The sequence below is a fragment of the Symphalangus syndactylus genome, chromosome 8 (genome assembly GCF_028878055.3).
Source record: "Symphalangus syndactylus isolate Jambi chromosome 8, NHGRI_mSymSyn1-v2.1_pri, whole genome shotgun sequence".
Taxonomy (NCBI): domain Eukaryota; kingdom Metazoa; phylum Chordata; class Mammalia; order Primates; family Hylobatidae; genus Symphalangus; species Symphalangus syndactylus.
In genome coordinates this window covers 145,459,435-145,472,998 of record NC_072430.2, presented here as the reverse complement: position 1 = coordinate 145,472,998, position 13,564 = coordinate 145,459,435, and the positions used below count along the sequence as shown (strand labels likewise).

The 13,564-nt window shown below is 50.0% G+C and overlaps 1 protein-coding gene across 1 annotated transcript in view; it reads right to left on the bottom strand.

Annotated features, from left to right (window-relative positions):
• Positions 1–13,564, bottom strand: part of SNED1 (sushi, nidogen and EGF like domains 1) — a 99,223-nt gene that overhangs the window by 50,879 nt on the left and 34,780 nt on the right. Inside the window, exons 5-9 of the mRNA XM_063645424.1 lie at positions 11,908–12,033; positions 11,473–11,586; positions 8,586–8,699; positions 8,349–8,474; positions 60–278 (exon numbers count right to left, since the gene is read on the bottom strand). Of these exons, the coding sequence (XP_063501494.1) occupies positions 60–278; positions 8,349–8,474; positions 8,586–8,699; positions 11,473–11,586; positions 11,908–12,033 (699 nt within the window). The remainder of the gene's footprint in view (positions 1–59; positions 279–8,348; positions 8,475–8,585; positions 8,700–11,472; positions 11,587–11,907; positions 12,034–13,564) is intronic.

Sequence of the window (13,564 nt, the reverse complement as noted above, 5' to 3'; positions counted from 1 at the left end):
GCCCTCCCTGGGTCTCCTGCCCCAGCCCTAAAACGGCAGCCCTTGCAGCCCAGACGCACTCTCCCTGCAGTCCAGGCCCATGAAGCCTTCGGGGCACTCGCACACATAGCCCTGGTCTGCTTCCACACAGGTGCCCCCATTATGGCAAGGGGCCGAGAGGCAGGCGTCTCCTGCAAGAAAGACAGCAGTCACCAGCGGCCACACAGGGAGTGTGGGGAGAGTGGTCTCCCCGCCCAGCTCCAATGGCACCTTTGGGTTTTCACCTCTGTTCTCATTCCCAAGTGGGATTTAAGCCAGAAGCTTATTTCTGGAAATGGATTTGTAGCTGCGCTGCACCCCATGGAGCTCAGCATCTCCCAGCTCCTCCCTTGGACAGAACAAGAAGCACCAGAGAAACCACCCGGCATTGGACAGAACAAGAAGCAGCAGAGAAGCCACTCGGGATTGGACAGAACAAGAAGCACTGGAGAAGCCACCCGGGATTGGACAGAACAAGAAGCACCGGAGAAGCCACTCGGGATTGGACAGAACAAGAAGCACCGGAGAAGCCACCCGGGATTGGACAGAACAAGAAGCACCAGAGAAGCCACCCGGGATTAGACAGAAGAAGCAGCACCGGAGAGACCACCCGGGATTAGACAGAAGAAGAAGCACCGGAGAAGCCACCCGGGATTGGACAGAACAAGAAGCACCAGAGAAGCCACCCAGGATTGGACAGAACAAGAAGCACCGGAGAAGCCACCCAGGATTGGACAGAACAAGAAGCACTGGAGAAGCCACCCAGGATTGGACAGAACAAGAAGCACTGGAGAAGCCACCCAGGGGCCAGAGGCCTCCAAACGTTTCTGGTCAGGCATCCCTATCAGCGAAGTATTTGGGATTTTCCAGGTATCTTTCTGCTGATCTCTAGTTTAATTTTGCTACGGTCAGAAAACAGAACCCTTTTCAATGTATTGGGTCTTACTTATGGCCCACAATGTGGCCTATGATGGCCACGAGCACTTGAGAAAAATGTGAGCACTCTGTAAATGCCAAGTAGGCCAAGCCCAAGTCTTCTCTAGCTTTACTGATTCCCTGTGTACATGTTCTATGAACTGCTGAGAGGGGAGTGTCGAAATCTCCATCAGTAATTATGGACCTATTTCTCCTTGCAGTTCAGTCAGCTTTTGCTTCATGTGAATAGGTGTTAATAGGTACAAGCATATCTAGAGTTATGTCTTCTGGATGAATTGACCCCTTTATCATTGTAAGAGGTCCCTCCTAATTCCCAGCAGTATTCCCTAAAGTTTATTTGATATTAATATAGCCACTGCAGCATTATCTTGATTAGTGTTTACCTAATCTTACTTTTTTTTTTTTTTTGACAGTCTTGCTCTCTTGCCAGGCTGGAGTGCAGTGGCGTGATCTCGGCTCACTGCAACCTCCAACTCCCTGGTTCAAGCGACTCTCCTGCCTCAGCCTCCTGAGTAGCTGGGATTACAAGCACGCGCTACCACGCCCAGCTAATTTTTGTATTTTTAGCAGAGATGGGGTTTCGCTGTGTTGGCCAGGATGGTCTTGATCTCCTGACCTCGTGATCCGCCCGCCTTGGCCTCCCAAAGTGCTGGGATTACAGGGGTGAGCCACCACGCCAGCTACTTTTTGGTTTTTAAAGATGTTCAATTTCTTCATGTGCTTTCAAAATGTGTCTTTGTAAATTAGTATACAGTAAAATTGACTTTTGTTCACATCTCTATGAATTTTAACACATATATAGATTTGTTTAACCCCCACCACAATCAGGATACACAACATTCCATCTCCCTAAAAGACTTCTTTGGTCTCTCTCTTCAGTGTCACAGAGCTCCTGTTACCCCTCAGTCCCTGACAACTACTGATTTGTTCATTACTATAGTTTTGTTTTACGAAGAATGCCATTTAGTGGAACCATAGAGGATATAATCTTTAAGACCGGCTTCTTTCACTCAGCTTAATACCTCTGAGATCCATCTAAGTTGTCATATGTATCTATAATTGGTCCTTTTTATGACTGAGTAGTATTCCACCATACAGAGGTTCCACAATTTGTCCATCCATTCACCCAGTGAAGGGTATTTGGGTTTTGGAGTTTGGTGATTAGAAATAATATAAACATTTGTATATGGATTTGTGTGTAAACATACGTTTTCATCTCTTTAGAGTTAATACCAAGGAGTGGGATTGCTGGGTCATATTATAAGCATATACTTAACCTTATGAAAAACCTGCCAAACTGTTTTCAGAGTGGCTGAACCATTTTGCATTTCCACTAAAAATGTGTGAGAGTTTCAGTTGCTCTGTATCTACACCAGGTCAGTATTATTTTTTTTAGACATTCTAATGAGCTTGTTGTGATTTCTTGTAGTGGCTTTTATTTGCATTTCACTAATGGCTGACATTAATGACAAGAATATTTTTCCATCTGTTTATTCACCTCCATATATATATCTTTTGTGGCCAAGTGTCCGTTCAAGTCTTTTGTCCGTTTTTAAAATTGGGTTGTTTGTTTTCTCACAGTTGAGATTTGAGAATTCTTGGTGTATTCTGATCACAAGTCCTTTGTTGGGTATGAGTTTTGCAAACATTTTCTCCTGGTCTGTAGCTTGTCTTTTTATTCTTTTAACCATGTCTTTCACAAAGCAAAAGTTTTAAATTTTGATGAAGTCTAATTTATCTTTTTTTTTTTAATGAATCATGCTTTTGCTGCTAAGAACACTTTGCTTAAGACCAGGTCATAAATATTTTTTTTTTTTTTTTTGGCCTATGTTTTCTTCTAAAAATCTTATAGTTTATGTTTTTCCATTTAGGTTTATGATCCATTTAGAGTTAATCTTTGTATAAGGTGTGAGGTTTAAGTTGAGGGTTTTTTTTTATACATATAAGGATATCTAATTGTTTCAACCCCATTTGTTGAAAAGATTATCCTTTCTCCATTGGATTAACATCATTTTCGAAAATTAATTGGCCATATTTGTTTGGGTTTAATTCTCAATTTCCACTCCTGTTTCATTGATCCATGTGTCAGTCCCTTTGCCAATATCACACTGAATTGATCACTGTGGCTTTACTGTAAATCTTAATACTCAGTAGTGTGATTCCTCAAAATTTATTCTTCATCAAAATTGTTTTGGTTTTCTAAATTCTTTTTCTTGCCATATAAATTTTAGAAGCAGTTTGTCTACATTTACAAAAGATTCTGCTGAGACCTCTGTTGGAATCATGTTAAATCTATAGATCAATTTAGAGAGCACTGCCATATTTACTATGTTGAGTCTTCTAATCCATGAACATGGTATGTCTGTCCATTTACTTGATCGTGATTTCTTTCATCAGCACTTTGTAGTTTTTCAGCATACAAATTCTCTCATGTTTTAGTAGATTTATACTAAAGTCTTTCAACTTTAGAGGAGCTATTACAAGGTATTGTCAATACAACTTAGATCAGATTACACAGATTCCTCCAACTTGGGGGAGCTCAGGAGTTCATAAATAACTTTATGGAGTTGCTGTCCCGAGATTCACCCTCCAGTTTCCCCAGTACTTTCCAGTTTTCTGGGGCTACCTTTTTCAGTCCTCTGGCAAAAACGCTGCGGCTTTTATTTCCCTACCTTGCCACTTTTATTGCCACCTGATTAGACTTTTATAACAATAGCATTCATGGCTGGGACCAAGTAATGGGACGACAGACACAGGGAAAAACAACAGGAAAGGGAAAAACAATACCCAACCCCTTTGAAACCACAGCACCCTCAACTGGAGAGGGAGGTTTCTTCCCTCGCAGTTTAAGACACTTGAGGATTCCCCAGCTTCTGCACCGTCAGCCCTGCTTCTTAAGCCGGACTAGAGGGCTTCTCCTGGAGCACTCTTTCTGTCCATGTGGATGCTCACTTCTGGTTTTGAGGTGGTGCTGAGTCCTGGCTGGGGGGATACCAAAGTAAAAAACAAAAAATGGTAAACTCACCACTGGTTTGGTGGCACTTTGAAGCCTGGTCTTCTTCCCCAATCCACCTGCTACTATCTACTTTTCAGAGTCCTCTGATAGCTACTCCATGCATTCTGTCCAGGATTGTAGCTGTATTCAGTGGGGGAGAGACAGGGGTAGACTGTGCTTACTCTATCTTTCTCAGAACCAGAAACCCATTCTATTACTTTACAATTATCTGTGTCTTTATACTTAGAGTGGGTTCTTGTGATAGCATATAGTTGGGTATTGCTTTTCAGTTCAATTTGACAATCTTTGCCTTTTAATTTGTATGTTTAATCATTTTACATTTTAATGTAACTACCAATAGGCCTAGACTGAACCTATCATCTTGCTATCGGCTTTTATTTGTCCCACTTCTTTCTTTTTTTCCTCTCTTCCTGCCTTCTGGATTGAGTATTTTTAGGATTCAATTTCTATCTCCACAATTGGTTTATTAGCTATAATTCTTTATTATTATTTTTCACTTGTTTGGGGTTTACAATGTATATCTTTTACTTACACAGCCTACCTTCAAACAATATTATACCACTTTATATAATATAGGGACCTTACAATATTATACTTTTATTTCTGCCTATCTTTTACATTGGAGTTGGTAAACTATAACCCACAGACCAAATCTTGCCTGCCATCAATTTTTAAAAGCACAGTTTTATTGGAACACAGCCATACCTATTCATTTATGTATTGTCTATGGCTGGCTGCTTTCACATTACAATGGTGGAGTTGAATTGTGATAGAGACGATATGGCTCACAAAGCCAAAAGTATTTACTTTCTGGCCCTTTACAGAAAAAGTTTACACAGCTTGGTTTATGTTATTGGAGTCATCTATTTTATTTCTGCATATAAGTTTTATTATTTTATTTTAAAAATTATCTTTAAAGGGATTAAAAAGTCTTCAACCCACATATTTATCATTTTTAACACTCTTCATTCTTTTGCGTAGATCCAGATTTTCCCTTGGTACCAGTTTTTTTTTTTTGCTTTTGACTAAATAATTTCCTTTAACATTTTTTTGTAATGCAGGTATGCTGATGATGAATGCTCTTCATTTTTGTTTGTGTAAAAAAGTCTTTATTTCAACTTAACTTTTGAAATGTAGTTTTGCTGGTAATACCGTACACTAGGTTGTACTGTATTACCACCAACACTAGGTTGATGGTTTTTTCTTTCAGTACTTTGAAGGTGTTACTCCAGTGTCTCCTGGCTTGCATTGTTTTTGATGAGAAGTCTGTGTCATTCTTGTTTCTCTGTATGTAATGTGGCTTTTTCCTCTGGCTGTTTTTGAGGTTTTTTATCATTAGTTTTCAGCAATTTGATTATGGTATGGCCTTGCGTGGTTTTCTTCATGCTTTTCTTGGAAATGTGGGTTTTAGTTTTCATCAAATTTGGAAAATGTTTGGGTATTATTTCTTCACATACTTTTCCTATAACACTCCTTTCCACACCCATCTCCATCCTCCTTCGCAGACTCCAGATACGCGGATCCTATTACCCTAATATTGTTCTCCATCCTCCTTCGCAGACTCCAGATACGCAGATCCTAGGCTGTTTGATACTGTTCTCCATCCTCCTCCGCAGACTCCACATATGTGGATCCTAGGCTGTTTGATACTGTTCTCCACCCTCCTCCGCAGACTCCAGATACGCGGATCCTAGGCTGTTTGATACTGTTCTCCATCCTGCTTTGCAGACTCCAGATACGCGGATCCTATTACCCTAATATTGTTCTCCATCCTCCTTCGCAGACTCCAGATACGCGGATCCTAGGCTGTTTGATACTGTTCTCCATCCTCCTCTGCAGACTCCACATACGCGGATCCTATTACCCTAATATTGTTCTCCATCCTCCTCTGCAGACTCCACATACGTGGACCCTATTACCCTAGTATTGTTCTGCAGGTTGCTGAAGATCTCTCCTTTTTCTTTTAGTCTTATTCTCTCTGTGATGCATGTTGAATTGTTTCTGTTTCACTCTTCAGGTTCATTGATCTTTCCTTCTGCAATATCTAACCTGCTGTATATATTATTCAGTGTATTTTAAAAACTCAGATATATTTTTCATCTCTAGAAGTTTTTAAAAATACCTTCTACTTCTCACTAGGTTTTTTCCCCTCAACAATCTTGATTATAGGAGCATATTCATAATAGATAAACATTTGTATCTGCTAATTCTGTCATTTCTGGTGCCTGTTTCTATTGATCTATTTTTCTCCTGGCTGTGAGTTATATGTTACTTCTTTGTAGACCTGATAATTTCTGACTGGGTATTTTGGAGTTCTGGATTCTGTTATATTACTGACATACTCCTGTTGAGGAGTATAGGATTTTATTCTGGCACATGGCTCAATGACTTAGGATCAGTTTGATCCTTTTAAGCTTTCTTTAAGATTTGTTAGGGCAGGTCGACATTAGTCTTTAGTTCAGCACTACTAAAGTGACGCCCCGCTGAGGACTCTATGCAATAGATTCCCAGCCCTGTTTGAGCTCCAGGAAGTGTCTGACTTACTGCTTTCTAGTGGTTCTTTCCCCAGCCTTGCCGATTTCATCCTGAGCCCAATAATAAGAAGCTAAAATTCAGTGAGGTCTCCTCTTGATCTCATGCTGCCTCCTGCCTCAGGAGCACCATCCTGTAGCCACTGAACTCGGATCTTTGTCTCCTCAATTCAGAGGGACTGCTGGACTCTCAGTTCCTTCTCCCAGCACAGTGGCGTGGAAACTGCCCCAGGCAGAATCTGGGGCAATTGTAGGGCTCACCTCATTTGATTTCCTTTACTCCGGGGTGACAGGCTTGTGCTGTCTGTTGTCCAATGGCTGAAAAAGGGGTTTCACAGATTTTGTCTGTTTTTCTAGGTGTTGACGGTGAGAGGGAAATTCCAAGAGCAGTTAATTCTTGTTGGCCAGAAGCAGAAGACTAGATTCTCTTTTTTGTAGTGTCCAATTTGTGGCCAACTTCCTGTCAGATCTGATTAGACTGTCAGCATCTGCGCCTTGTAATAGTCAGTCGGTCCTTATGTTAGCACCAGCGTCACTCTATTGTTTCTTTCTTCTTCTTTTTTTGTTTTTTTTTTTTAGACAGAGTCTCACTCATTCTGTTACCCAGGCTGGAGTGCAGTGGTGCGATCTCAGCTCACTGCAACCTCTGCCTCCCGGGTTCAAGCAATTCTCCAGCCTCAACCTCCCGAGTAGCTGAGATTACAGGCGTGCACCACCATGTCTGCCTAACTTTTGTATTTTTAGTACAGATGGGGTTTCACCATGTTGGCCAGGCTGGTCTCGAACTCCTGACCTCAAGTGATCCGCCCACCTCAGCCTCCCAAAGTGCTGGGATTACAGGCATGAGCCACCACACCCAGCCAGTCTGTTTCTTATTATTCACTCTACTTGCATCATTATTCTGTACAAAACACGGTTTATTTGCAAAAATCTTTTGAAACCACTTATCTGTTTCCTGACATGAATTTAGTGAAATACACTGATATTTAGATAACAATCTGGGCAAAGTGAGCTGTGACACGGGAGTGACTTTAAAGCAGCCAAATAGGTGAGGCTGCCTCCTCCCGCTCCTGCCCTGCAGAGCACCTCCCTCCCCTCAGGACGCACCCTGGCCTCCCATGCACTCGGCAAAGACTGATGGAGGGCCCATGACCCTCTGTGTCTTATGGGTAAAACAGAATTTCCTCCTTAATTTTGTAAACTAAGAATAACCTGAATGGTTTGTCTTTAGCATCTCCCTGGAGAGAAGCAGCACCTGCTGCGTCCATAGAGGTCAGCACAGTGGGTGAGCCTGTGGAGGCAGGTGCAACAATCAGACTCAAAAGCCATTTTTATACCTTGGGCTGCAACCTCCAGTTGGCCTTTTAATTCCTCTAACAAGTCACAACTAGCAGTTAAACAACAGAAAATAGAATAGAAAATAGTGAAAGCTCAGTTTTCTTTCTGATTCCCATTACTTTCCCTTGTGTGCTGAGGGTTCTAGAGTAGGAAAGGAAGATGTTAAAAAAGTCAAGAGTCACTCAGGCTAGAAGAGGAGCCTTGGGAACTTTGTCATCCCTCCTGGCATTTCACAGATGGAAACCAAGGCCCAGAGAGGGGAAGGGGTTGCTCAGCCTCACACAGCACCCTAGAGGCAGCATCCATCTTCTGCTTCCTATTTTCCCTGCAGTTGGTGGCTTAGGATCCAGGCTGAGCGGGAAGCGCTGGGGAGTGGGAAGCGGGCAGAGGCATCCCCCCACCCCAGAGACAGGTGTGAGGTGAGTCAGATGGCGAGGCAGGAAGGGGAAAGCGGCTATGGTGGTGTTCACGGCACAAAGCCACTATCAGCCATGGCGACCTGCAGGCACTTGGCCAGTTACCTGTCTCACAGCGAAGTCCCTTGAAGGGCTCTGCACACAAGCAGGTGTAATTCCCCACTAGGTCAACACAAGAACCTCCATTCAGGCAGGGGTCAGGGCTGCAGTCGTCCACATCTGAGGGGCAGCAGAGGTGGGGGCTTGGCTTGAGCCAGGCCACAACCACCCTGTGCCCAGCACCTGGCCACAGGCAGGAGCCCCTCTCCAATCCGAAGCCAGGCCACTCACCTGTCTCGCAGGCTGCTCCGGTGTATCCAGCCTGGCACACACACACCGCAGAGCCGTTCTCCACCTGGCACTGGCCACCATGTTGACACTCTTTGGTGTCACAGGGGGATTGGGCTAGAGTGAAGAGGTGTAGACAGGACAATGGACTCCCAGCTATGGTTACCTGAGGGGACAGAAACCCCTGGGACGTACACTGAGCCCCACCCCCAACTGGCTTACAGGGCAGGGGGGCCTGGCAGGCAGGTTTCTGAGCGGGCAACAGGCAAGAAAGAGGCCTGGCCAGGCAGTCCTGACTGGCCACCTGAAGCTCCGTCTGAACTGGGTCTAATTCAGCAAACCTGGGATGGAGGGATGGGTGTGTATGCTGGGCAGGGGCAAATGGGGGTGCACGGAACTCCCACTCTTGGGGGACGGTCCCTCCCTAGGTGGCTCTTATTCCAAGTGGACTGTGACAAGAGCTGTTGTCAAGGATGCAGGCTGTGACTGAGCCTGGAAGGGTGTGCAGCATCCAGGGTGTAGGAGTGGTCCCTGGGGTGAGAGGCTGGGTGGGGCAGGCAATGAATGGCCTGTGCAGGAATGGCCAGGGCAAAGGGACTCCTACCCCCAGTTACTGAGTGGGAGTGAGCTAGGGGAGCCCACCCTCTGCTCTGCCTCCTCACCGGATGCTGGCCCTCCTTGAGCCCAGAGCACCTGGCCCACACATCCCAGGTCTCTCCTTTCCCCCGGCCAGCAGAGCCAGAAGCAGAGGGGAACCAAATCCCCTGTCTTACTGACAGCTCATACCCAGAACAAACTCAGAAACAAGAGCAATAGCCAAAGTGTGTGTCCCTCCCTGGAGTCATGGGGGAAAGGTGGGGCCCTCTCCTTGGCATAGGAAGGAGACGGGAGGGCCTGACTACTCCCCCAGGAGGTGTGACAGCCCTTTGGTGGCTGATGGGACACGGTGATCCCTGTCTCCCTGACCCCAGCTCCACTAGGTGGAGGAGCACGCACACCCTTGCCTTTAGTTGTGGGCGCCCCTGCTGTTATGAGCTCTGGGGGCCAAGGTGGCTTCCAAGATCAGGGAGCCCCTGTGGGGGGTTGAGGGGGTAAGGCTTGTACCCAAGGCTTGTGCCACAGCTGCACTGAGAAAGTGAAGGCTCACGGCCCAAGGCCACACATACAACTGACATGCTGCAGACCCAAGACCTGAACCAGCCTCCTGGCACCAAGCCCCAAGTCCTCTTAGGGGACGTTACCAGGCTGTACGTCACAGAGGGACTCCTGGAGCCTGGGAGCAGCCCGTTCCTGGGAAGGAGCAGCCCGTTCCTGGGAAGGAGCAGCCCATTCCTGGGAAGGAGCAGCCCATTCCTGGGAAGCTCTGCCCAGTCACCCTTGGGGAGCCTCATTATAGGCCTGGGTCCTCCCGCAGCCAGGCCCCTGGCCAGCACCGCACAGGGAGAGCACTGAGCAAGAGGAAGGAGATCCTGCCAGCCTCCCTGGCCTTTACCAAGGGACAGAAGCCTGCAGGGCTGAGTCGGCCGTGGCACCAACGCCACAGAAGCCTGACTCCCACCCGTCTCACGTTGAGAACACATGGGCAAGCAGGGCAGGAGTTTCTGGATGAAGAAAGTCTCCTTTGCATGGAGCTTGCTCCGACACTGGCTGTGGGAAGACAGTGGCAGGGGTCGGGGAGCAAGGGATAACTGGGGTCACTGTGCTGTCCCCTATGTGTGATCTGTAAAGACACCGACCGGCAAGCGCATCTCACCAGGTGGGAATTGTGCTTCACTCCTTTGGACCTTGAAGTCACATTTCCATTGCATTCCTGCAGAATTTCATTCTAATGGACTTTTCGGTGCAAAAGTCCCTTACTGCCACTCAAGTATAGTTCTCTCCAATACAAATATGTGTAAACACTGGGATGAAGTACTTTAAAAACTCTCCCATGACCGTAAATATCTGATAAGAATTGTTTTTTCTAGATTGAGATATTGATATAGTCACTATTTGAACACATTGATCTAAACAATCTATTACATGTTTATATAAGTGAGTGTCACACAGGACATGCACACCTGGCTGAGCCGGGTGGGGAGCAGCAGGTCACAGTGCTTTGATTTTAGGGGCTCCCTTTGCAAAGCTCCCTGAGCAGAGCCCTATGGTGAGATGGAGAGCAGGAATGGGGGGGTCCACCTTTCTTTACCAGGTGGGTGAAGGGCATGGGTGAGGGGCCTAAAGAGGTGCTGGTGGAAGGGCAGTAAGTAGAGGCCGACTCTGATGACAACTGCTTCAAAAGAGCTGGGTTCTGAACTGGGAGGGCAAGCTGAGGTTTGGAAGCAGCAGTGAGTATGGAGAGGGACTCCAAGGCCCCACCTAGGCTGTGAGAACCCCTTTCCCTGAAGGCAGGGGCAGGAGAGAAACAGCGTCCAGGAACAGCTGGAGGGAGCAGCAGGGACCGTGTGGCTGTGCCCTTCCTGCCCCACGGCCAGCCCATCTGACCCAAGAAGCACTTCACGTTCCCCTCAACCTGGTCCTGGGCTGAGAGGGGGTCTGACGACCCTACCACATCCCCAGTGGGCTCTCATCCGGGCTCTGGTGCCTGTCTGGCCCTGATCCTGGCCTGGTTTGGGACCTGGGCACTGGCCTGTTCTGACGCCCCATCCCTGGTCTGAATGCCATGGCCTAGGAAGCCTGTGTGACTGGTCATGGCTCCTGCCCCCTACCCAGATATGGGCCTTTCCCTGGGCATCCGGGCTCCTCCACTCCTCGAGGGTGGCCTCTCTGGGCTGTCTACCTGGCAGCATGCACAGCTGCCGGACCTTCCTAGACCTCAGCCTTGTCCAGCTGTGTCTCCCACTATCCTGTACCCGGCAGGGCCCCGGGGGCCCCGGTGGGTTCCTCTTACCTGTCTCACAGGTGGATCCCCCAAAGCCGGCCGGGCACTGGCAGCGGAAACTGTTGATGCCGTGAGTACAGGTCCCGCCATTCTGACAGGGCTGGGAGGCACATTCGTTCACGTCTGAAACATGGGGCAGGCTGAGGCCTCATTGGCAGGAACCCGGTTGAGGAGTTTCCTCCAAGGCCTCGGGTTGGGCCGGGGAGGGAGGAGCAAGCCCAAGATTGGCTCAGAGAGGGCAGCAGCTGCACCCGCCCATGGTGCTCACTCCAGGGGGCTATGGCCTTTGGTCCCCAGTGGTCCCCTAAACAAGTCACCCACACCCTGGGGACAGAGACCCCTGACCTGCGCCCCTGGGGGCCCAGGGCCACTGATGGAGCCTACAGTGCTCCTCCTGAGCCCAGCGCAGCCAGCGGCTGGTCCCGCCCTAGGCCAGTCACTCACCCAGGTGGCACCTCCGCCCCGTGAAGCCCGAGAGGCAGGAGCAGGTGTAGGAGGGGTTGCCCGTGACGCAGTCGTCGATGCACTTGCCGCCGTTGAGGCAGGGGCGCAGGGCCAGGCACACGGAGGCTGCAGACATAGGGAGGGGCTGGAGCCTCAGCCGCCGCCTCCGGACTCGGCAGGAGAGCCACTCCCATACGCAACTCCCTTCCCTCCCCTGACCCAAAAGGTCGGCCTCTGGGTGGGGTGACCGCAGCAAAGCAGCCAGGTTTCAGGTTTCACTGCAGGTCGGAGCGGGGGAGCAGGGGCGGTGCTGTTGGCGCGGCCTCCGGGGATGTGGCTTCGCGTGGGATGGACTCCCCGGAGTGACTCACACCAGCACCCCCTGTCCCCTCCATCCCTCTCAGCGCTGCCGCGGGCAGTTCTAAAAACTGGCACACTCCGCCTCCCCTCCCGGGTTCCTGGCGTAGAAAACCCGAGGCTGGCACTCAGCCGTCATGTCGGCGTTTCTGGGACAAGGCAGGCCATGCAGGGGGCGCGGCCGGGGGCTGCAGGAGGGCTGTGTCCCTCGGATGCTGGGCGGCCGCTCTGGGGCGGGGGGCGGCAGCTCCTGGGCTCCCCGCCCCTTGAGCCCGAACTCCCTAAGCTCAGATGCAAGCGGGGACCTGTTCGCGCCCCAGTGTGTGGGTAGCTCGGGCTCCTCGGGTCTCCTTCGTCGCGGCGCCACCTGTAGCCCTTAGATGGGTCTTTCCGCCCCGCGACTGCATCTTTCCTCTTCCCATGATGCGCGCGGTGCTCTCCCCAACCCGTGGCGCGCCTCTACTCCCCACCCCCCACCCCGTGATGCGCCTCCACCTCCCAACCCCGTGGCAGGCCTCCACCCCCACCCCCCACCCTGTGACACGCCTCTACTCCCCCATCCCCCACCCTGTGACGCGCCTTCACCCCCCACCCCGTAACGCGCCTCTACTCCACCCCCCACCCTGTGATGCACCTCCACCCCCCCACCCCCCACCCCGTGACGCACCTCTACTCCCCCACCCTCCACCCCGTGACGCACCTCTACTCCATCACCCCCCACCTCGTGACGTGCCTCCACACCCCCAGTGGTCCCCTAAGCAAGTCACCCGCACCCTGGGGACAGAGTGTCATCCCCCTCTCCGTGACGTGCCTCCGCCCCCCACCCCTACTACGCCCCACCTCCAACCCCGTGGCACACCTGCACCCCCTGCCCCCCCACCCCGTGGCGCGCCTGTACCCCCCACCCCGTGGCACGCCCCCACCTCCCACACCCTCTACCCCTCACTCCCAACCCTGTGGTGTGCCTGCATCCGCCATCCCCACACCATCTACCCCTCACCCCCAACCCTGCACACCCCACCCCCCACCCCCACACTCTCTACCCCCATCCCCCACCCCGTGGCGCGCCTGCACCCCACCTCTGTCCCAACAGTTGTGTGTGCGCATCTGCTACCCCTGTCGTGTTCTCTGGGGACTCAGTGTTGCGGAGAAGCGGCCCCTCTCCCCTCTCAGTAGCCTAGATGCTGGCGGCTGGGAGGTGAGTCTGAGGCAGGTCCCAGCGCGAGCCTCACTGCGGCCCCAGGCTTGGCCGGGCTTGTGATGCGCAGCCCTCGGTAGAGCGGATCAGTCGCTTGCCCTC